Source organism: Asterias amurensis, chromosome 10, assembly GCF_032118995.1.
Source record: "Asterias amurensis chromosome 10, ASM3211899v1".
Classification (NCBI taxonomy): domain Eukaryota; kingdom Metazoa; phylum Echinodermata; class Asteroidea; order Forcipulatida; family Asteriidae; genus Asterias; species Asterias amurensis.
The window spans coordinates 22,176,319-22,200,657 of NC_092657.1; the positions used below are offsets into that span (position 1 = coordinate 22,176,319).

Genomic DNA, 24,339 nt, shown 5'->3' on the forward strand with positions numbered 1-24,339 from the left:
ATATATGTTTTTATCCCCTAGTAGTTCGAGCTTCTGATTGGTGGATTAGCGCGTACTGGAAGATAAATGTTTTTATCCCCCTAGTAGTTCCAGCTTCTGATTGGTGGATTAGCGCGTACTGGAAGATAAATGTTTTTATCCCCCTAGTAGTTCCAGCTTCTGATTGGTGGATTAGCGCGTACTGGAAGATAAATGTTTTTATCCCCCTAGTAGTTCCAGCTTCTGATTGGTGGATTAGCGCGTACTGGAAGATAAATGTTTTTATCCCCCTAGTAGTTTGAGCTTCTGATTGGTGGATTAGCGCGTACTGGAAGATAAATGTTTTTATCCCCCTAGTAGTTCCAGCTTCTGATTGGTGGATTAGCGCGTACTGGAAGATGTTTTTATCCCCCTAGTAGTTTGAGCTTCTGATTGGTGGATTAGCGCGTACTGGAAGATAAATGTTTTTATCCCCCTAGTAGTTCGAGCTTCTGATTGGTGGATTAGCGCCTACTGATTGGTGGATTAGCGCGTACTGAAAGATAATATATGTTGTTACATAACCACAATATTTTGAATTGAAAAGTTTCAAAAAATGCTTTCTACTATCAAAGGCTAAAGGCTTCTACCCCAAAGTTTGTAATGCCATGAATCTTAAGAGTGATTACCAAAATAGCCTCTCTTTGGAAGAATAAATTCTACCCAGCAAGTACAGTAGATGGTCTTACCGCAGACCAAATATACAGCAATAGCGGCAAGAAAACAAATGGGAATGATAATGCATGAAACCATGAACACTGTTACATTTAAAAAAGCAAATATTTTAGTACCGGCCAATTTCAACAAAAATTCATAAGCCTTTTTGAGATATGGCGGACACATTGCTACAATACTGTAAAGTTGTGGTAAATTTGTGCGTATTGACCATAGAAATAGAACGTATCTTATTCAGTGAAGTGCGCATTTTAGGCGACGCGGCGTTTACACATAAACCTACATAATGACCACCAACGTGGTGAGCGTGGCATCAGTCGCGTCGTGTGACGCGCGCGTATCACGTCCACCATACCTCAAAAAGGCTTATTCAGTTCGACATACTGCTTACTCAATTTTAATTCAAAAGAATAGTACAATAAGTCAGCTTTCGACAATCAAAAGGAGTGATCCAATTTCACTAGTTTAGCATTCACTGGTCAAATAAGATCATTCCATTTCATTGGGCCACCAGACTTATTCAATTTGGTAAAAGCCAGCAGCAAGACCTGGTCAACCATTCAACTTCATCGGGTTTAAATAGGTAGTAGACATTCAATTTAAGAATAGTCAAAGTGTAGTCTAGAATGCCTAAATGAAATAGATTGACTGAGACGAATCTAAATGAGAAAACAAAATAAAAAATTGTGTTTGCAAAAAAAAAAGGAAACTGACTGAGTTTATAAATGTACCTAAAACAAAACCCTAGTTTGAGTGGATTAGGGGAAATGCGTGAAATTAAATGAGTGTATTAATTTAAATGATTGATATTTGCTGATATTGGTCAGTACACCCACACTATTCAAGAGGAAATGACAGTATCACATCTATCACATCTATGCAACTATTTTTTAAATGTCTTAAATGTTGAAATGAAAATCGAGTTTTAATATATGAATGTATTTTACTTACAATTCCTGTAAGTTGGTTAGGGGTTCAAAAATACCAGCTGGAAGATCGGTGAGTCGGTTATTCTCCAAGTTTCTGAAAAAAAATACAATTATGGAAAATGAATAAAATAATACGTATCCCTTTAAAAATTGGAAGGGGACTTTTTGCTTAAAGTAAAAGTGGAGCAAAGACCAGTATTCTCACTTGGTGTATCTCAACATATGCATAAAATAACAAACCTGTGAAAATTTGAACTCAATTGTTCATCCAATAAATCGTTTGCAGTACCCCCTGCTAAAATAACGGATTGGAATAATCACGGTGGTCTAGTTGGTAAGACACTTGTCATTCAAAAAGCGTTGTCTGTGATTTGAGGCATAATTTTTTTAATTCAACTCTGTGGTCTAATTTTGTCAATCAATCTATTTACTACTTTACGTATAGTTTTCTCAAGCTAGTTTGTCATTCAAAAGCACTGTCTGTGGTTTGCCTTTAACTTTGAGGCCTAATTTTTTCACACAATCTATTTATTACTTAACGTTAAGTTCTCTCAGGCTTGTTTGTCATTCAAAGAGCGTAGTCTGTGATTTGAGACCTTACTGTTTGTTTTAACATTAAGGCCTAATCTTGTCACACAATCTATTTGTTAGTTTACGTACAGTTCTCTCAAACTAGTTTGTCCTTCAAAAGCGTTGTCTGGTAGTGATCCAATCTGATTATTGTTGAGATTGATCTCTTGTAGATTCTGGCTGGCCAATGCTTTAGCAGGATAGGTTGTTAACACATTGCCGTACATAAATCTAGGAAACAAACAATAACAACAATGATGTAACCACATTCTCTTTTGGAAGGGGGGGGGATGGAGGGGCAAGCTTTAGCAGGATAGGTTGTTAACACATTGCCGTACATAAATCTAGGAAACAAACAATAACAACAATGATGTAACCACATTCTCTTTTGGAAGGGGGGGGGGGTGGAGGGGCAAGCTTTAGCAGGATAGGTTGTTAACACATTGCCGTACATAAATCTAGGAAACAAAGAACAACAACGATGTAACCACATTCTCTTTTGGAAGGGGGGGGGGGGTGGAGTGGCAAGCTTTAGCAGGATAGGTTGTTAACACATTGCCGTACATAAATCTAGGAAACAAAGAATAACAACAATGGTGTAACCACATTCTCTTTTGGATGGGGGGGGGTGGAGGGGCAAGCTTTAGCAGGATAGGTTGTTAACACATTGCCGTACATAAATCTAGGAAACAAAGAACAACAACAATGATGTAACCACATTCTCTTTTGGAAGGGGGGGTGGAGTGGCAAGCTTTAGCAGGATAGGTTGTTAACACATTGCCGTACATAAATCTAGGAAACAAAGAATAACAACAATGGTGTAACCACATTCTCTTTTGGAAGGGGGGGGGTGGAGGGGCAAGCTTTAGCAGGATAGGTTGTTAACACATTGCCGTACATAAATCTAGGAAACAAAGAATAACAACAATAGTGTATCACATTCTCATTTGGGGGGAGGGGAGGGCAAGCTTTAGCAGGATAGGTTGTTAACACATTGCCGTACATAAGTCTAGGAAACAAAGAATAACAACAACGATGTAACCACATTCTCTTTTGGATGGGGGGGGGGTGGAGGGGCAAGCTTTAGCAGGTTAGGTTGTTAACACATTGCCGTACATAAGTCTAGGAAACAAAGAACAACAACAACGGTGTAACCACATTCTCTTTTAGAAGGGGGGGGGGTGGAGTGGCAAGCTTTAGCAGGATAGGTTGTTAACACATTGCCGTACATAAATCTAGGAAACAAAGAATAACAACAATAGTGTATCACATTCTCATTTGGGGGGAGGGGAGGGCAAGCTTTAGCAGGATAGGTTGTTAACACATTGCCGTACATAAGTCTAGGAAACAAAGAACAACAACAACGATGTAACCACATTCTCTTTTGGATGGGGGGGGGGTGGAGGGGCAAGCTTTAGCAGGATAGGTTGTTAACACATTGCCGTACATAAGTCTAGGAAACAAAGAATAACAACAACGATGTAACCACATTCTCTTTTGGATGGGGGGGGGTGGAGGGGCAAGCTTTAGCAGGATAGGTTGTTAACACATTGCCGTACATAAATCTAGGAAACAAAGAATAACAACAACGATGTAACCACATTCTCTTTTGGATGGGGGGGGGGGTGGAGGGGCAAGCTTTAGCAGGATAGGTTGTTAACACATTGCCGTACATAAGTCTAGGAAACAAAGAACAACAACAACGATGTAACCACATTCTCTTTTGGAAGGGGGGGGGTGGAGGGGCAAGCTTTAGCAGGATAGGTTGTTAACACATTGCCGTACATAAATCTAGGAAACAAAGAACAACAACAACGATGTAACCACATTCTCTTTTGGAAGGGGGGGTGGAGTGGCAAGCTTTAGCAGGATAGGTTGTTAACACATTGCTGTACATAAGTCTAGGAAACAAAGAATAACAACAATGGTGTAAACACATTCTCATTTGGAAGGAGGGTGGGAAGGGGCAAGCCGAGGGTACACGTACTTAACAATTTTATAGGGTATCTGAATTATTTAGTTATTTACATGTAGTTGTTATTGTTATTATTATGATTATTTTACATATTATATTTATTCATTTAACTCATTTTTGTATTTAAACTCTTCTTAACTTAGGACTAATCTTAGGACATGAAGAGTTCAGTTCCATATCCATTGACGTTAGGACGCATTGAACCCATCCTAAGTTAGGACGAGTTACTCATCCTAACTTGAGATAAGATTAATCCTAGCGTTTCGTGAAATTGGCTCCAGCTATTTAAAGGCTGTGGACACTATTGGTAATTGTCAAAGACTAGCCTCGACAGTTGGTGTATCTCAACATGCATAAAATAACAAACCTGTGAAAATTTGAGTTCAATCGGTCATCGAACTTGCAAGATATGAATGAATGAAAAAAACACCCTTGTCACACGAAGGTGATTTCGAGACCTCAAGTTCTAAATCTGAGGTCTCAAAATCAAATTCGTGGAAAATTACTTCTTTCTCGAAAACTATGGCACTTCAGAGGGTGCCGTTTCTCACAATGTTTTATACCATCAACCTCTCCCTATTACTGGTCACCAAGAAAGGTTTTATGCTAATAATTATTTTGAGTAATTACCACTAGTGTCCACTGCCTTTAAGCTTTTTTTCAAAATAATATAAATCTATTATTTTGTTTCAGTCTTTCTCACCAAGCAAAATTTGTTTTGAGTACATACAAGAAAAGGGTTCAAATTAGCATTGAAAGAAAATTGTCAATGTTTTTTTCAAATGACAACTCAACCCCTTTTTCTTGGTTTCATTCTCTAGCATCTATTTTTTTTTCTATACTTTTACAACTTTTTAAGCAAAGGTGCTACATGTATAAGAACTTCTGAAAACACATCTCTTCCCTGTTTAAGCTTTTCTCTTTTTCTCATGCTTTTCAAACATTGTGTATGTAGCTTTTTCGATAGGTTTTTGTTGTTTTATTGTGCATTTATTTTTCAGTTTTTGTAAGCGCTGTGATATAGTTTTCTATAAATGCCCCGCTGAGATTAATCTCATTCTTGAGTTATTGCTTGAAAAACACTTCTTTTGTTTCAGCCATACATGTACAATGACTTTTACATGTACATTTCCAAAAACAATAGGCTTCTGGGGGATCCAAAGACCAGTCCACAAACCAAGTTTGGAGTTGATATGCCAAATCCTTCTGCAGTTATTGTTGTGTAGAAATTCTGCATTTATAACATTTTGAACTGTATTTTCTCTAGGGTATTATACATGTAGATTGTAACTGTATGGATTTTAATGGGTTTTCTTTTAGTTGTTCCGCGTCCAGGAGCATGTTTACATGGATGGGTGCTTTATAAATTGTCATTATTATTGTTATTATTATTACTATTTACTTGATTGCATCACATTTATTGACTAAAAAGTTGATTGATTGATTTATTACTAATGGGCCATATTTTTGACCGCGTGAGGGCGCTGTCAATCACTTCCAGGGGATATTCATTCAAACCCAAATCAGTTATTAAAGACTGGAACACATTACCAACAGACAATGCATCACGGACAATAAGACTTTTAAGGCTGTTATAATCCACCTCTAAAGCAACTTTAAACTACAGCGCAACAAAAGTGACAGAACGCCTATTGAAACTGTGCAGGACGAATCGCGTATGCCCCCCGGAAGTGATAAAAATACTATTTAGAGCGTCCTCACATGGTCAAAAATAGGCGCATTCTTAACTTGATCTCTCGGTATACTCACAGTGTACTCAAAGTGGCTCCATCAAAAGCATCTGGAGGAATAGAAGGTAGCTCATTATTCTCTAGATGCCTGAGGGAAACAACAAATAAAACATCATTACATGAATCCCCCATTGAAAGGGCACTGGACACTATTGGTAATTACTCAAAATAACTGTTAGCATCAAAAGTTACTTGGTAACACAGAATGGAGAGCTGTTGATAGTTAAAACATTGTGAGAAACGGCTCCCTCTGAAGTAACATAGTTTTTGAGAAAGAAGTAATTTTTTTACAAATATATTTGAATTTGATTTCGAGACCTCTGACGTAGAATTTGAGTTCTCGAAATCAAGCATCTGTTTTTTCTTCCATTATTATCTCGCAACTTTGATGACCAATTGAGCCTCAAGTTTTCACAGGTTTGTTATTTTATGCATATATGTTGAGATACATCAAGTGAGAAGACTGGTCTTTGACAATTACCAAATGTGTCCAGTGTTTATAAAGCAGACATGAGTTTTCAAATGACAAACTCACTGGCTTGGGAAAGAGCAGTTTTTACAGGATCTTTCTTGTTTTATCAAAAGTTGATGAGGTGTAAACATGTGGTTTATGGTGTTACTGCCTGTGAGTTTATTGGCACAAATATCACCGATTCACAGGTTCTTGTTTCTATGCAAATTATTTCGAACAGTGTTTTAAAAGTGTTTACATGAAAGTAACCTTGAATCATTCAAAAACGACCAAACTAATCTGATAAATAAAATAAGAAACGTAATAATGAAAACTTATAATAAAGAAATACAGTAGGACTTTTTCACCGCTGTTCAGCATATTCTATTATTTGTCATCAGCATGTTGCTGATGACAAATAACAGAATATGCTGAACAGCGGTGAAAAAGTCCTACTGTGGGTCAGAATCACTGGACTTATTAAAACCCGCTCACACTCACTTTGTAAACTTTTTGTTTCCTTTTCACATTTTTATAATTTGTTTTACAGAACCAACACTACTCAAAAGAGATCTTCACAAGGCGTTACTGCAAATTTCTCTTACACAAGTTTCTTGGAGAACCAGAGTCATGCCGAACCAAACAGATCAGGAGCAACTCTAGGTCGACCAAAATAAATTTCTCTTACACCAGTTTCTTGGAGAGCCAGAGTCACGCCGAACCAAACAGATCAGGAGCAACTCTAGGTCGACCCAAATAAATTTCCATTTCAGAGGGGGGAACTTAACATACATTGGCTCGGCTTATTACAAGATCGACGTCTGAAACCAAGGCACTCCAGAGTCATTCAAAACAACTGCAAGCGTCCATCTTTCGACTTCTAGCGCATCCACACATTCCAAAATGTTTCAGATGTCAATGTAGTTAATTCAGGATTTGGTTAGGCACTACACTGGAGCGCCTTTCTGAACGGGTGTTAGTTATATAGGATTTTAGGCATTGCATGGTGAGGTATCGACATAAATTTGGTTTGCGGTAACACCATGGGTGTATCGTCTTGCCAGGTAGAGTTTGTTCTTTAGATAAGTGTCTAATTATAGTCTACTACGCGGAGTAGATTTATCGGATTGTTCGGGAGACTTCTCAGTTCTGAAAAGAACTGTCATGCTTTTTTATTTACTACCCATGCAGAAGGTATAGACAATTGGCCAGGACCACTACTATAGAATTGTAACCGTGGAGTCAGTTCTTGAATTGTGTTAGTTATAAATAATAATACTTACAGTTCATTAACACTTGATCCATCCACAAACATCTTGCCTCTTATATCATACAGCTTGTTACTCTGTAAGTACCTGTAAGTAAAGAATAGTCATAAATACCCAAGACAGTTTCGCTATTCCTATTGGCATGATTGGTGGAGAGTGCGTCGCGTGGGGGTGTTTAAATGGTTGATAATGACCAGCTGGTTACAGGTTAGCGCACAACCTTGTTCCCCGGGATGATTGATCTTGCCACGCCATAAGCCCATGGGTACGAGAATGCATACAAGGACTGTAAAAGGGGTAACCCTGTTTCAGCCCCAGGAGTAGGTGGCAACGGCCCCTAGAAAAAAAGTTGATTGTACAATGTAGCCCACCTGTTATAGTAGCCTCTAGGCCTTGTGTGTCTCGACACCTGCATAAACAAAATCTTTTAAATGGCCATAGCCATAGCAACTACAAGTGGCCATAATAATAATAATAATAATAATAATAATAATAATAATAATAATAATAATAATAATAATAATACTTGGTTCTTATGTACATGAATATAGCACTTTTTATCATACCCCTAGGACCGTATCAAAGCACTCAGTATTTTTCCTGCAAGGTATGTGAAGTTACGTTTTTAAAGTATGAGACCCTGTTCTCATAATAATAATACTTCACAGGGCAGTTGGTTCGAAAGCTTAGGATCTGCATTGAAAAATAGGTTGTCTCCTGCCATTTTATAGGAGCGAGGAACAACCATGCGTGTGGCGTCAGAGGCAGAGCGGAGCCTTCTATGGTCTTCAGAATGACCAGTATTTGAAGCAATGGTAAAGTGTCTTGCATAAGGACACAGGTGACACAACTGGGATTCGAACCCACACTCTGCTCATTAGAAACACCAGAGTTTTAGTTTGGTGCTCTCAACCGCTCGACCATGACACACCACAAGATTTGACAAAAACTAATACGACATCAGAATAATCAAAAGTATGGACTTACAGTTGGGAACTTATAGACACATCAAATGCTTCTTCCTCGATTGTTGTAATGGAATTGGACTCCATATACCTGCAATAAAAATAATAATAGGTTACCAGATTGCAGCGTATACAATGTGTACTGCACAATCATACCAGGGTTTCAATGCAAAAGCTTGCCCGAACCATTAAATTTGACATAATAATATTAAGTTCTTATATAGCGCATTTCACAATAAACCGTATCAATGCATTTACATTAGTGCCCTGGTCATTGGGCTTATAACATCCCTGTAATCTTTCTCAGCTCCCCATGGAGTATACAGCCGGCCCCGAGCTGCCGTGGCGCTCAGAAGGCTTTGTCATACACAATATCAACCTCTACCCTAGCAGGTACCCATTAATACATAGCAAGGGTCTCTTTACTAGTGAATACTTACAATCTAGATGCAGTTAATCCACTGAAAGCAAAGGATGGGATAGTTGACAATCCTAATGAATACTTACAATCTAGATGCAGTTAATCCACTGAAAGCAAAGGATGGGATAGTTGACAATCCTAATGAATACTTACAATCTAGATGCAGTTAATCCACTGAAAGCAAAGGATGGGATAGTTGACAATCCTAATGAATACTTACAATCTAGATGCAGTTAATCCACTGAAAGCAAAGGATGGGATAGTTGACAATCCTAATGAATACTTACAATCTAGATGCAGTTAATCCACTGAAAGCAAAGGATTGGGATAGTTGACAATCCTAATGAATACTTACAATCTAGATGCAGTTAATCCACTGAAAGCAAAGGATTGGGATAGTTGACAATCCTAATGAATACTTACAATCTAGATGCAGTTAATCCACTGAAAGCAAAGGATTGGGATAGTTGACAATCCTAATGAATACTTACAATCTAGATGCAGTTAATCCACTGAAAGCAAAGGATGGGATAGTTGACAATCCTAATGAATACTTACAATCTAGATGCAGTTAATCCACTGAAAGCAAAGGATGGGATAGTTGACAATCCTAATGAATACTTACAATCTAGATGCAGTTAATCCACTGAAAGCAAAGGATGGGATAGTTGACAATCCTAATGAATACTTACAATCTAGATGCAGTTAATCCACTGAAAGCAAAGGATTGGATAGTTGACAATCCTAATGACTACTTACAATCTAGATGCAGTTAATCCACTGAAAGCAAAGGATTGGGATAGTTGACAATCCTAATGACTACTTACAATCTAGATGCAGTTAATCCACTGAAAGCAAAGGATTGGGATAGTTGACAATCCTAATGACTACTTACAATCTAGATGCAGTTAATCCACTGAAAGCAAAGGATTGGGATAGTTGACAATCCTAATGAATACTTACAATCTAGATGCAGTTAATCCACTGAAAGCAAAGGATGGGATAGTTGACAATCCTAATGAATACTTACAATCTAGATGCAGTTAATCCACTGAAAGCAAAGGATGGGATAGTTGACAATCCTAATGATGTCATATACCTGCCAAAACAATATCAATATTCATTTTATAATCAAATAGCCACGAGTGGTTAGACTGCAGGACTTGCAATCACAAGGTTGTGGGCTCGATCGAATCCCCCAGCTAACCGCTGTTTTCACAATGACTAGAATAAATATTGTCGTCTAGTTACTGTATCACAATTTCTTGATTTGTGCAACTCATAATCCTAGACATTAAACCAATGTTTGTATGAGAGAGATTGGCTGTTGCCAGCTTGGTGTTTATATCCTTTTGTGGGAGTTTGCCAAGTTCCCTTGATGGGAAGATCATTCAAACAAACAAACAAACAAACAACAAACAAACAAACAAACAAACAAACAAACAAACAAACAAACAAACAAACAAACAAATATTAGTAAAATTGTACATTATGAGGGGGGCTAACATTACAGAATTGGTAAGAAACTCGTCTAAGATCACAGATTTAAATAAAACTTAGTCTAATGAAGATGATAGTAAAAAACAGCCCTTGGGCAAGCCAGTGAACTGACCTCCCCGTCAAATTACCACAACCGTGAAGTAAAACTAACAAGCCAAAGAAGGTCACAGAACACTTCTGCGCAGCCATGGTAACTTTACAGGGCTGCTAAAAAGTCAAATTGGAACAGCTCCGCGCTGTAAACCTAGCGCGACTGTAAACCTACCACTGTAAAACGCAAACGTAGTGGTTTGTAAGTCCAGGTGGTAATGGCAAGGACAAATTACACCAAAGCAAGTCACTGTAACGCTCTGCGTTGCAGCGGTACAAAACGTGAAATGGGAACATGACTTAAAGGCACTGGACACTATTGGTAATCACTGTTGGCATAAAAACTTACTTGTTAACGATCATTGGAGAGCTGATGATAGTATAAAACATTGTGAGATACTGCTCCCTCTGAAGTAATGTAGTTTTCGAGAAAGAAGTTATTTCTCACTAAAATATTTGAACTTAATATTGAGACCTCAGAATTTGATTTTAAGTTCTCGAAATCAAGGATCTGAAAGCACACAACTTCGTGTGAAAAGGGTGTTTTTTCTTTCATTATTATCTCACAACTTGGACGACCGATTGAGTTCAAATTTGCACAGGTTTGTTATTTTATGCATACGTTGGTATACACCAAGTGAGAAGACTGGTCTTTGACAATTACCAATAGTGTCCAGTGTCATCTTTAAGCCTTGTGATGAAGAATACTTACAAATATCTACAGCTGACTGTGTGGAAAGAATAGGAACTCATTGTCCATAGTGGATTGCTGTTCAAACTAATGTCACTATAAACAAAAACAAAACAAGTAATAATAATCGGGTTTTTTTATATATTTTTTTAAAGCATGTTTGCCCCAAACAAACTCAACATAACTGTTAGCATAAAAACTAACTTTGGGTATGTTCAGACAGTGTACTAAGTTAGACCCAAACCGGTTTAACTTTTACCAGCAGCAGGCGTGATCGTAAAAATAAAACCCCTTTGCGTTCAGACAGCACTGAGTTAAACCCGATCCGGTTTATATTTGGTTTTAAGAGGTCAAAGAAAACGCGACCCGTTACTCTAACATCCTGTTTATTGTCCTGTTCATTGGTCACCGTGTGTTTACGTAATGATTACGGAGGTCAATGTGTCGCCTGTTGTGAGTTAAACCGGATGTGGTCTTTTTTTATTCTGTCCACACACAGTGTTAAAAGATAAACCCGAAGCGGTCTAAAGATAAACCCCCTCCCTGGACGGTTTATCTTTTGTGGGTTTAACTCAATTCGGACTAACTTTAGATCCGTTCAGACACACTGAGTTGAACTCGATCGAGTTGAACCATGACTTATGTGTAAACCAACTTAAGTACCGTGTCTGAACGCACCCTTTAAAACGAGCAATGGGGAGCTGTTGATGTATACAAAATTGTGAGATACGGCTCCCTCTGAAGTACCATAGTTTGTGAGAAAGAGGTAATTTCTCATTTTAAATAGTAATAAACTTCAGGCCTGAAGCCTTTTTAGGCATCTGAAAGGTCACAAAATTGGTGCAACAAGGGTGTTATTTCTTTCATTATTCTCTTGCAACTTCAATGACCAATGGGAAACTTTAGACTATCTGCCAATCACCAAGAGAGGGCGCTCTTCACCAGGTAATGTCAACAACTTAGGAATAGGAGAAGCATGACTGACGGTCACTGACAGCAAATACCTTGTGTTTTACGTGTTTTTGATTTTGTATTTTAGATTTAGCCAAACTGTATTTTGTTTTTCATAGCACATTGCCAGCATAAACCAAACTGTTCTGGAACAGGACGTACTGGACACGAGTTCCCCAAGGATAACAAGCGGTGTGCATGAGTTTTTGGGAGTGCGTCTTCAAGGGTAATTAACAAAAATTCGAAAATGCTGACCTACCAAAAAATGAAATCTGAAGTTTAGTTATATGACAATGTATCTGAATTAATTTTCAAGAGGCTGAGAGACTTCTAAATTTTTTTGAGTATTTTTGAATTTTTATCATTTACCATTGTTTGCTATAGGAGTTGTGCACCCTTACCTGGTAGGTCTGCTGCCCTCTAGTGGCAGAGCTTTCAAAAAGTCTCCCATTCATGCAAATTTTTCACAGATTTGTTATTTTATGCATATGTTGGGATACACATACATGTATGTGGGAATAAGTGGGAATGCTGGTCTTTGACAATACTACCAAAGGTGTCCAGTGCCTATAATGATACTTACTTAGTGCTACCAAAGGTGTCCAGTGCCTATAATGATACTTACTTAGTGCTACCAAAGGTGTCCAGTGCCTATAATGATACTTACTTAGTGCTACCAAAGGTGTCCAGTGCCTATAATGATACTTACTATGTACATGAAACATCCTTGAAAGCATGCGGCTCAAGGAAGGAAATATCATTGTCTGATAAGTAACTGAAACAAATGAAAAAGTTGTGTGATAAAATAATAAAATAATACTGGGTTCTTAAAACGCTCAGTATTTTTTTTCTGCAAGGTATGGGAGCTTTATTTTGAAGTACAGCACCTTGTTAGTAGCACCATGTAATGGGTTACAAGATGCTGTGGTGCATTACATGTATGCTGCCAATCAAGCCAGGAACACCAGGCCAACCCCTTCTCTTTTCTATAAGTGCACTGTGTTTGAACACCCTAACACTGCTTATGACAACCAACAACCAAGGTTTTAATACAAAAATACTGGTGGGATTCGAACACATAGCCATCGCATTCTACTATCTCACTCCTGAGTGATATCAAAACTATTGGTAGGGATCGAACCCATTCTACCATCAGAACGGCCAGTGATTCCAAAGCTACATATGGGATTCGAACCCATAACTATCGTATTTTACCATCTTTGGGATCTCAAAACTAATGGTATGGTTTGAACCCATAGCCATCGTATTCTACTATCAGAACACCCAGTTATTCAAAAGCTACTAAGTGGGATTCGAACCAATAACCATTGTATTTTACCAACTTAGGGATCTCCTAGCTACAAGTGGGATTCGAACACTTAACCATCGTATTTTACCATCTTAAGGATATCAAAGCTATTGCTGGGGTTCGAACCCTTAACCATCGTATTCTACCATCAGAACACCCAGTGATTCCAAAGCTACATATGGGATTCGAACCCATAACTATCGTATTTTACCATCTTTGGGATCTCAAAACTAATGGAATGGTTTGAACCCATAGCCATCGTATTCTACCATCAGAACACCCAGTGATTCCAAAGCTACAAGTGAAATTCGAATCCATCTTAGTGATCTGAAAGCTACTGGAATGGGGTTCGAACCCATAACCATAGTATTCCATCATTTGACGACCGAGTGTGCCAGTAACAACAGGCCAGTTCCAGTTTGCCAGATCCATGGGAATCTCACACAATTAGCTCTTGGTTTTTGTTTTGTAAAAAGGTTAAGACGCTTTTCTAAAAAGCCTAAACTTACAGATAACTTCCTTTGATATTTTTAAAGGTTCCATTCTGGATGCTTGTGATAAAATTTTGCTGGAAAGATCTATAAAAAAAAAACAGAAGGAAATAAAAACAAAAACAGATTTCTGTTTGAAACTGCTAGCGGACACTTTGGTAAAGGCACAAGTAATTGATACTTTAGGTAGCAGTATAATCCGTAAAGTCTCAATTATTTGGATTTTGCACATAAATAGCGGACACTTTGGTAAAGGCTCAAGTAATTGATACTTTAGGTAGCAATATGATCGGTAAAGTCTCAATTATTTGGATTTTGCACATAAATAGCGGACACTTTGGTAAAGGCTCAAGTAATTGATACTTTAGGTAGCAATATGATCGGTAAAGTCTCAATTATTTGGATTTTGCACATAAATAGCGGACACTTTGGTAAAGGCTCAAGTAATTGATACTTTAGGTAGCAATATGATCGGTAAAGTCTCAATTATTTGGATTTTGCACATAAATAGCGGACACTTTGGTAAAGGCTCATGTAATTGATACTTTAGGTAGCAATATGATCGGTAAAGTCTCAATTATTTGGATTTTGCACATAAATAGCGGACACTTTGGTAAAGGCTCAAGAAATTGATACTTTAGGTAGCAATATGATCGGTAAAGTCTCAATTATTTGGATTTTGCACATAAATAGCGGACACTTTGGTAAAGGCTCAAGTAATTGATACTTTAGGTAGCAATATGATCGGTAAAGTCTGAATTATTTGAATTTTGCACATAAATAGCGGACACTTTGGTAAAGGCTCAAGTAATTGATACTTTAGGTAGCAATATGATCGGTAAAGTCTCAATTATTTGGATTTTGCACATAAATAGCAGACACTTTGGTAGAGGCTCAAGTAATTGATACTTTAGGTAGCAATATGATCGGTAAAGTCTCAATTATGTGGTACTTACTTACAAAAAGCAGTCAATTTGATAAAGGCACAACTATGTGATATTTTAAGTACATGTAGTACCACGATCGGTAAGGTCTCACTCATTTGGTACCTACATGTACATGTGAAATGACACAAATAATGTGTGCTTTAGGTAGCCGTACAAAAGGTAAAGTCTCAATTATTGAATACTTACATATAATAAAAACTCATATCAGCAAAGTCTCCTCCGTTGGGTATTTTGGTGAGCCGATTATTCTGAAGATAAATTCGACTTGTTGAAGTGATATGAGCAAAGGATCCATCCTCAATATATGCAATCTCATTATTATGAAAATAAACATTGCCAGAAAGCGGACAATCCTCAATTGTGGTTCTCAAGATCCGACCAATTTTGTTGTCATACAGATATCTGTAGATACAAAGAAATGTTAATTTGTGACAATTGTCCCGATGACTATAATCCAACACAGGCCGATACAGATGAGAATCGATATGGAGATATTTGTGATGTCATTGGAGGAACTGACAAAGACATGTAACTATTGTGGCAATTTTGTAACAATGGTCACAGAATTCAAACTCTGGTGTTTCTGATCAGCAGAGTGTGGGTTTTAATCCCCCAGTCGTGACCCTTTTGCCTATATACATGTGTAAGCAAGACATTTAACCATTGCTTCGTCCTTCGGATGGGGCGTAAAGCCGTTGGCCCCATTTGTTGTGTAACGCATGTCAAAGAACACAGTGCACTTATCGAAAAGAGAAGGGGTTTGCCCCGGTGTTCCTGGCTGTGGCTGCTGTAAGCGCCGTAGCACCTTGTAAACCCTTATAAGGTGCTACATAATTGGGTCTCATAATTCATCACTTCAATAACATATCTTTCTGAAAGTTTGTACATAGCGCCTTGAGTACCTTGTTTGGTAGATGCGCCATATAAGACTTTGATATAATTATTAATATTTAAAACTATGTTGAAGATTATTCACATCTATGTAAGAACCCCATTCTGCAGCTTGGTCATTTCTGGTTATTTGTTAACCCTTCTCATGTTGATTTCTGCTTTTGTTATTGCATTGTTTTTGTACAATTTGTCTCTGTATTTGATGCTTTTGCCCTGGTTTTACTATAGTCTCAAAGGACACACACAGCATAGGGCTTAGAAACGGTATTACATGTAGTATCTGGTTTGGACTGAAAGCTAAGGCCATCTACCCTACTCATTTTTTTATTATTATAGATCTTGATTACAGACAAACAGTTGCCACAGGGGTCCACCACGCTGAAGAGAGGCGCACTTCCTTGCTGCAGGAGAAGAGGCAGAGGAGGAAATTGCGAGTAGCAGCCCCCACTCCTGTGTCAGCCCCCTGTGTCAGCCCCCTGTGTCAGCCCCCTGTGTCAGCCCCCTGTGTCAGCCCCCTGTGTCAGCCCCCTGTGTCAGCCCCCTGTGTCAGCCCCCTCCCTGTAAGTCTGCAACAACTGTGGCAGAGACTGCCATGCAAGAAATTGACTTCTCAGCCACAGCCGTAGCTGCAAGAGAGAGGACAACCCACCAGGCGCAGTCCATCGTCAGTATTGACGGACGGATGTCTATTACTACTACTGATATTGTACAGATGTGCTGATTTACTTACAAGTTAGCTAGTGATGAACAACCATCAAACGCAGTGTCTGGTATAACATCAATTTCATTATATTGCAGAGACAGAGAAGACAGCATTGTGAGATTCCGGAATGGGTTCTCATGCAGGAAGTAAAAATCATTATAACTCAAGTCTCTGTAAATAAACAAAACAATTGTCAAATTAATAACTTTAAAAAAATATATAAATATATTCATAAATACCTCAGACAGTTTCGCTATTCCTATTGGTGGAGAGCGCATCACGTGGGTGTGTATAAACCTTTGTTTATGCCCGGTAAAAAGTGTTAATTCATGGGCGTGACACACGACCTTGCACAGTACTCTTATAAGACAGTTTCTTCATTCCCATTGGTCGAGAGCAATGGCTGAAACAGTTGTGCCACATCACGCGATACGCGCGACGCGCAAAGCATTCCCTTATAAGGAGTTGTTTACCCGAGGGCGACCGAGGGCTTTAATATTTCATATAGCTGGAGGGGTGTTGTGTTGAAAGAAATCATTTAACAATTATAATTTTTGCATTTATTTTACTTTTTGACCAAACAGTGATGATGTTTTTGACCGAAAAGGTGTTTATGAATGGGAGTCAAAGTGTGTTGAATCGGTTTTCAACTCGTGGTTTAAACCCGCCGAGACCTGGTTCTTTCGTCTCGGTAAAATGATCAAGATCAAATCTCGAGTTGAAAACCTCTTCACCACACATTGATTCCCTTATTTCAGTATTTAAGGAGAGTGCGCTCAAACGCTAAAAAATCACACATTAGAAAACATTAAAACAAAAGCAAATCCAGATTGTTGCCAAAACAGCATCCACAAAACACCATAACAACAGAAGAAGGGACAACGGTTTAAAAACAAAAACATAGGCAAACACGAATGGACTAAAAACCCTCAACAGTCAAAATAAAACTGGTACAGAGAACAACTTTTAAAACAATGAAGCAGGAGCTAAAACATAAATTAATAAAACATACAAATAAAAAACCATGACAGTAACAAACAAAAGAGGCCCACCCTCAGATACAACCCCCCCCCCCCCCCCCCCAGCCAAAGGAAAACTGGTACCAAAGAACATCTTGTTCCTTTAAAGGCAGTGGACACTATTGATAATTACTCAAAATAATTATTATCATAAAATCTAACTTGGTAACGAGTAATGGGGAGAGGTTGGTAGTTTAAAACATTGGGAGAAACGGCTCCCTCTGAAGTGACGTAGTAGAAAGAATTTGATTTTGAGACCTCAGATTTAGAATTTGAGGTCCCGAAATCAAGCATATGAAAGCACACAACTTTGAAAGCACACAACCAATTTTCACAGGTTTGTTATTTTATGCATATGTTGAGATACATGTACACCAAGTGAGAAGACTGGTCTTTGACAATTACCAGTGTCCAGTGTCTTTAATAACACTAGTAATAACAATTTGGCATATTCCACAATACTCACATGGTCCTAATATCCAATGGGAAAGCTCCATTCTCAACAGAGATAATTTTGTTATAATGAAGAGACAACGATCTTAGCGTGGTGACGTTTGAAAATGCTCCAGCTAACAGAAAAGTCAAGTCATTGCTTCTTAGATTCCTAGAAATAAGAAAACAACCATTCAAATAAGACTCAATGCAATTCGCATTAATAACAATAATAATGAACAGTTTTTATGTAGGGCAAAATTACAGTGAAGTCTCAAAGCGCTTTGGAAAGTCAAGAGAAACAAACCAGGACTATTGAACACAAAAATGACAAACAATTCAGAAAGAACTGCAAAATGCATGCAATGAAAAATATAAGTTATTGACAAAAAGATATGTCTTCAAAATAGACTGAAACTGTTCTAGAGAGGAGCTTTCTTCTACATTATTAGGGAGATGCAACCTGAAAAGCCTTTTGCCATATTATGTTTTGGTGGTGGCTGGAAAAGGAGTGAGGAGATTTTGCAAGCCAGAACAAAGATTTCTAGTCGGCAATAGTCGTGGATTAATTCTTTGAGATACATGTATTGAGGAGCTATACCATGTTTGCATTTGAGTGTCGTAACTGGTAACAAATGTAAATTATACAAAATTGGGGAAATGTGAACAAGTCTTCTCACTTGGTGTATCTATGCCTCTCTTTGGATTTTAAAGGGACTTTTAAAGACTTGTTTGTTTGAATGTTTCTATTGTAACAATTGCTTTTAGTAAATGTTGTAATTGTTCTTTGTTTTGTGTTGCGTAGAGAGGCTCATGCATTATGCGCAATATAAATGCCTCATATTATTATTGAAAAATATGTGCTGCACGCTTGAGTAGTCAAATACTGCAGTCACCAGCACTGATTTATGTCCAAACAATTCGGTAACAAAAGGGTTAAAGGCAGTGGCGGTATTGGTAATTACTCAAAATAATTGTTAGCATAAAAACTTAGTTGGTTATGAGTAATGGGGAGCTGTTCATAGTATTAAACAGTGCGAGAAACGGCTCCCCTTGAAGTAACGTAGTTTTCGAGAAATAAGTAATTTTTCACGAGTTCGATTTTGAGACCTCAGAATTAGATTTTGAGGTCCCGAAATCAAACATCTGAGAGCACACAATTGTGTGACAAGGGTGTTTTTTCTTCCATTATTATCTCGCAAATTCAACAACCAATTGAGTTAAAATGTTCACAGGTTTTGCTATTTTGTGCGTATGTTAAGAAACACCAAGTGATGGGAAGACTGGTCTTTGACAATTACCAATAGTGTCCAGTGTCTTTAAGAAATATTGGAGTAATAGATTGGTACTTACAGTGTACTCAGGCTGAGAACTCTGTCTTGGTATTGGACGGCTGGAGGGACATACTTGAAGTTATTATAACCGAGATACCTGCAATTTAATAAAACCAATGAGTTTAAGTGATTGAACTCTGTCTTGGTACTGCAAGGCTGGAGGGACATACTTGATGTTATTAGAACCAAGATAACTGCAATTTAATAAAACCAATGAGTTTAAGTGATTGAACTCTGTCTTGGTACTGCAAGGCTGGAGGGACATACTTGAAGTTATTATAACCAAGATACCTGCAATTTAATAAAACCAACGAGTTTAAGTGATTGAACTCTGTCTTGGTATTGGACGGCTGGAGGGACATACTTGAAGTTATTATAACCAAGATACCTGCAATTTAATAAAACCAACGAGTTTAAGTGATTGAACTCTGTCTTGGTATTGGACGGCTGGAGGGACATACTTGAAGTTATTAGAACCAAGATACCTGCAATTTAATCAAACCAATGAGTTTAAGTGATTGAACTCTGTCTTGGTATTGGACGGCTGGAGGGACATACTTGAAGTTATTAGAACCAAGATACCTGCAATTTAATAAAACCAATGAGTTTAAGTGATTGAACTCTGTCTTGGTACTGCAAGGCTGGAGGGACATACTTGATGTTATTAGAACCAAGATACCTGCAATTTAATAAAACCAATGAGTTTAAGTGATTGAACTCTGTCTTGGTATTGGACGGCTGGAGGGACATACTTGAAGTTATTAGAACCAAGATACCTGCAATTTAATAAAACCAACGAGTTTAATAAGTGATATAAGGCCAAGTAAAACAAAATACCAGTTGATCGTCCAGGTTTTTCCAAAAAGATGAGGATGAGGGCCTTCTTATTTTGTATTTCATTCCAAGCATTTAAACTGACAACCAATTTCTCCAGTATAAAGTGATCACTTACTTTATGTAATTACAAGTTCTAAAAAGATGATTTTTTTTTTTTTTTATGGAAAATACAAAACATTAAACAAAAAGATGCGGCCTCAAAAAAGGATGAGAGAGGACAATCAACAAGATTTTGTTTTATTTGGCCTAAACTAAGCCATGCTTACAATACCATGTCTACGCAGTGCATAGTCAACCCTCCTACTGTTTGACCATTTTATATTATCGTCTGTGGTTTTGAATGCATGATAAACAATGCCAGCTTTCAATAATATTGTGCTATAAAGGCATGCATAGTACACAATACAAGAAAATGCTTGAGACTCATCTATACCCAAATACTTGACTGTTTTATATGACTATATACATGTATTGGAACAACTTTAGTTTCAACTTTTCTGTTGCATCTTCTGTAGGCTCTTTGTAACCTTAGGAAAAAAGGCGCCTGATAAATACGTATATGTATGTATACATGTATACATTTTCTTGCTAAAGTAGTAGTCCCAGCCAATTTTCTATACCTTCCGCCCGGGTAGTACATAAAGCAGGACAGTACTTTTCAGAACTGAGAAGTCTCCTGAACAATCCGATAAATCTACTCCGCGGTAGTAGAATAAAGAAAGACAGTTCTCTAAGAACAAACTCTACCTGGCAAGTAGATACACACATGGTATTACTGCAAACCAAACACATATTTTCTTTTAAATTTTAAAATTTTACAGTCCATTTTTTATGCACTCGGGCAAATTTTCACCTTTTGCTTTGAATGTCTTTTAATCCATACCTGCCAACCATTCCGATTTTGGCGTAATCATTACGGAAATATTACGGAAATACGAGCTGTGTTACGGATTACTAATTACTCACCCTTTGTTACGCATTTCTTTAAAATCATGTACATTGTGAATTAAATACAGTGATTTATGAATATTTTGAACGGTATGATGTATCAATTATTTATCCGTCTTGTTTTCCCATGGAGGTACATGTAGATGTTTTCCAAGCAATATATTTGTCGCGTAAAATGCGTAAAATGCTCCGCGTTGGTCTTTCATTGGAGCTGCTGTTGTTATTTTTTGTCTAGCGCGATGGCCATATTACACACGTACTTCAATGCCATTGTTCGGTTGCACCAAGAGAGGGCGCTTTACTAAAAGCTGTATTAAAAAGCCAACACCTTGAGACAAGACTAGGCACACATGGTTTTCCCACACGACTTATGTGTATGTGAGTGTGTTCTTTTGCGACAAGTAATATGGCAGTCCGACCATGATCCCACAAGGACGCATCGCGCTTGTGGAATTACTCTAAGGAATGCTACAAAAATATCTTGAAAACGAGGATGCACAACACATTGTTACAATTTAAGAATTGTGGCCTTTGTTTCTGTGAATGTTTTGTCTACGCTGCAGTTTTAACTTTCGTAATGCTTGCCGAAAATCCAGACAACATTTTTCTCGCTTTTTTAAATATTTTTTTATTTTAGGGTGCACATTCAGGGTGCATACTTTTTGTAAGAATCACATGATTTTGCTTGATTTTGCTTGATTCCTCTTTTTCATTCCTCAAAGTTGGCAGATATGTAATACTGTAAATCCAAAATCCAATTCAATCGTTGGACCGCAATTTTTTGAATGTTTTTAAATAAACCATAAACCATATATTAAGAAAAAAAATACTTACAGACTTCCAAGGTTGGTAAGACACGTAAAGGCATTCTCATCCAATGTATCATCAGTCAGTAAATTAGAATCCAACTGCAGCCAATTCAAGATGATCATTTTACACAAGTCATCATGATTAATTCCTTCAATTCGATTTGAATCCAGATGCCTGCAAAAACAAAAACAAGTAATCAATGCAAGTTGCTCTGAAATTTCATTTCAAATTGTGGTCCTTTTTTTAAGAAATCATAGAAAATCTGCAGCGATTATAACAATATTAGTAGTGGTTTCTTATACTGCGTGCATACCCATCACTCATATGACACTCATCCAAGGCTCTTTAAAATGCATTTTTTTCTTGCAAGGTATGTGGGACAACATATGAAATATAAGAGCTGCTTCTTTAACAAAGCACCATGTTCTGATGTTATGGTTTATAAGGTGCAATACGCTGCCAATCAAACCAGGAACACCGGGGCGAACCCCTTCTCTTTTTGATAAGTGTACTGGGTTCTTTAACATGTGGTACACAACACATGGGACCAACGGCTTTACGTTCCATCCGAAGGACGAAGCAATGGTTAAGTGTCTTGCTTAAGGACACAAGTGTCACGACTGGGGGATACGAACCCAAACTCTGCTGATCAGAAACACCAGAGTTTTAATTTGGTGCCCTTAACCGCTCAGCCACGACACTTCCATCTTGATGGGAAGATCATCCAAACTAACTGTGTACTTACAGTTTTTCCAAGTATGGTATATTAGCAAACGGGTCGTGTAAAGTCAACTTGTAGCTGTAGAGAGTCAGAGCGCCGTCAAACTGATCGTCAGTGAACTCTGTTATGTTGCTTATCTCATTATGATCAATGTGCCTGCAATTAAAAACATTCAACTAAAGGACAACCACTTCACTTCTACATTTAACTGGGCCCAACTTCATGTCTCTGCTTGCCATAAGCAAAGAATCGGTAACTTGCGGAAGCAGGGAATTCTGCGCTTGTGCGCGTGCGTACTCCACATTACTAGGCATTCTACGCTTACACAGCTAGCACAGAAATTTGGCGGATGCTTGTGGAGAATTGTGACCATAAGCGCAGAATTCGGCAATGCCATGAAATTGGGCCCAGGTTTTGACTGTTGACCCGGATCAATTCTTACCAGAGACATGTTGCTACCTACTCCTGGGGCTGAAACAGGGTTACCCCCTTCACAGTCCGTAAGGATATAGGCATGGGTATCATCCACTAGGAGTCACCTACTCCTGGGGCTGAAACAGGGTTACCCCCTTCACAGTCCGTAAGGATGTATGCTTGGGTATCATCCACTAGGAGCCACCTACTCCTGGGCTGAATCAGGGTTACCCCCTTCACAGTCCCTAAGGATGTAGGCATGGGTATCATCCACTAGGAGCCACCTACTCCTGGGGCTGAATCAGGGTTACCCCTTCACAGTCTGTAAGGATGTAGGCATGGGTATCATCCACTAGGAGCCACCTACTCCTGGGGCTGAAACAGGGTTACCCTCTTCACAGTCCGTAAGGATGTAGGCATGGGTATCATCCACTAGGAGCCACCTACTCCTGGGGCTGAAACAGGGTTACCCCCTTCACAGTCCGTAAGGATGTATGCTTGGGTATCATCCACTAGGAGCCACCTACCCCTGGGGCTGAAACACGGTTACCCCCTTCACAGTCCCTAAGGATGTAGGCATGGGTATCATCCAAGCCTGGCTGCTAGAGCAGAATGCACTGCCTTCCCTACTTTTTATGAAACAATTATTGTTAAGTGCCTTGCTCAAGGGCCCAAGTGTCATGACCGGGAATCAAACACACAATCTGCTGCTGACAACAACGAAGCTTGGGTCCGGTGAACTAAATCATTAGCTATTGTGCTTTATAGCAATAAAGCACAATTATGCAGAAATTACCGGGCAATTTTGTTGTATGAGACATTAAGCTGAACTTGGATATATGATATAAAAGCACTGGGCAAGTTTGGTAACTGTCAAAGACCAGTCAGTATTCTCGCTTGGTGTATCCCGTGCATAAAATAACAAAGCTGTGAAAATTTGTACCCAACTGGTCATCGAAGTTGCAAGAAAATAATGAAAGAAAAAACAACTTTATCGCACAAATTCTGTGTGCTTTTAGATGCCTGAGAAAGGCTTCAGGCCTGAAATCTTTTATTTAGATTCAAATATTTTAGTGAGAAATTACCTCGTAACTATGTTACTTCAGAGGGAGCCCTTTCTAACAATGTTTTATACAATCAACAGCTCTCCAATGCTCGCACCAAGTAAGCTTTTATGCTAATAAATATATTTTGAGTAATTACCAAACGTGTCCAGTGCCTTTTAGCT

The 24,339-nt window shown here is 38.3% G+C and overlaps 1 protein-coding gene across 2 annotated transcripts in view; it reads right to left on the bottom strand.

Annotated features, from left to right (window-relative positions):
• The window catches only part of LOC139942818 (uncharacterized), a 111,653-nt gene that overhangs the window by 65,773 nt on the left and 21,541 nt on the right, over window positions 1–24,339 (bottom strand). For both annotated transcript variants that reach the window (XM_071939594.1, XM_071939593.1), the window contains exons 15-29: window positions 22,722–22,853; window positions 22,001–22,150; window positions 19,401–19,478; window positions 18,082–18,219; window positions 16,624–16,767; window positions 15,189–15,404; window positions 14,074–14,142; window positions 12,965–13,030; window positions 11,326–11,400; window positions 10,054–10,122; window positions 8,625–8,693; window positions 7,653–7,724; window positions 5,938–6,006; window positions 2,283–2,423; window positions 1,645–1,716 (exon numbers count right to left, since the gene is read on the bottom strand). In XM_071939594.1, coding sequence (XP_071795695.1) covers window positions 1,645–1,716; window positions 2,283–2,423; window positions 5,938–6,006; window positions 7,653–7,724; window positions 8,625–8,693; window positions 10,054–10,122; window positions 11,326–11,400; window positions 12,965–13,030; window positions 14,074–14,142; window positions 15,189–15,404; window positions 16,624–16,767; window positions 18,082–18,219; window positions 19,401–19,478; window positions 22,001–22,150; window positions 22,722–22,853 — 1,560 coding nt within the window. The remainder of the gene's footprint in view (window positions 1–1,644; window positions 1,717–2,282; window positions 2,424–5,937; window positions 6,007–7,652; window positions 7,725–8,624; window positions 8,694–10,053; window positions 10,123–11,325; window positions 11,401–12,964; window positions 13,031–14,073; window positions 14,143–15,188; window positions 15,405–16,623; window positions 16,768–18,081; window positions 18,220–19,400; window positions 19,479–22,000; window positions 22,151–22,721; window positions 22,854–24,339) is intronic.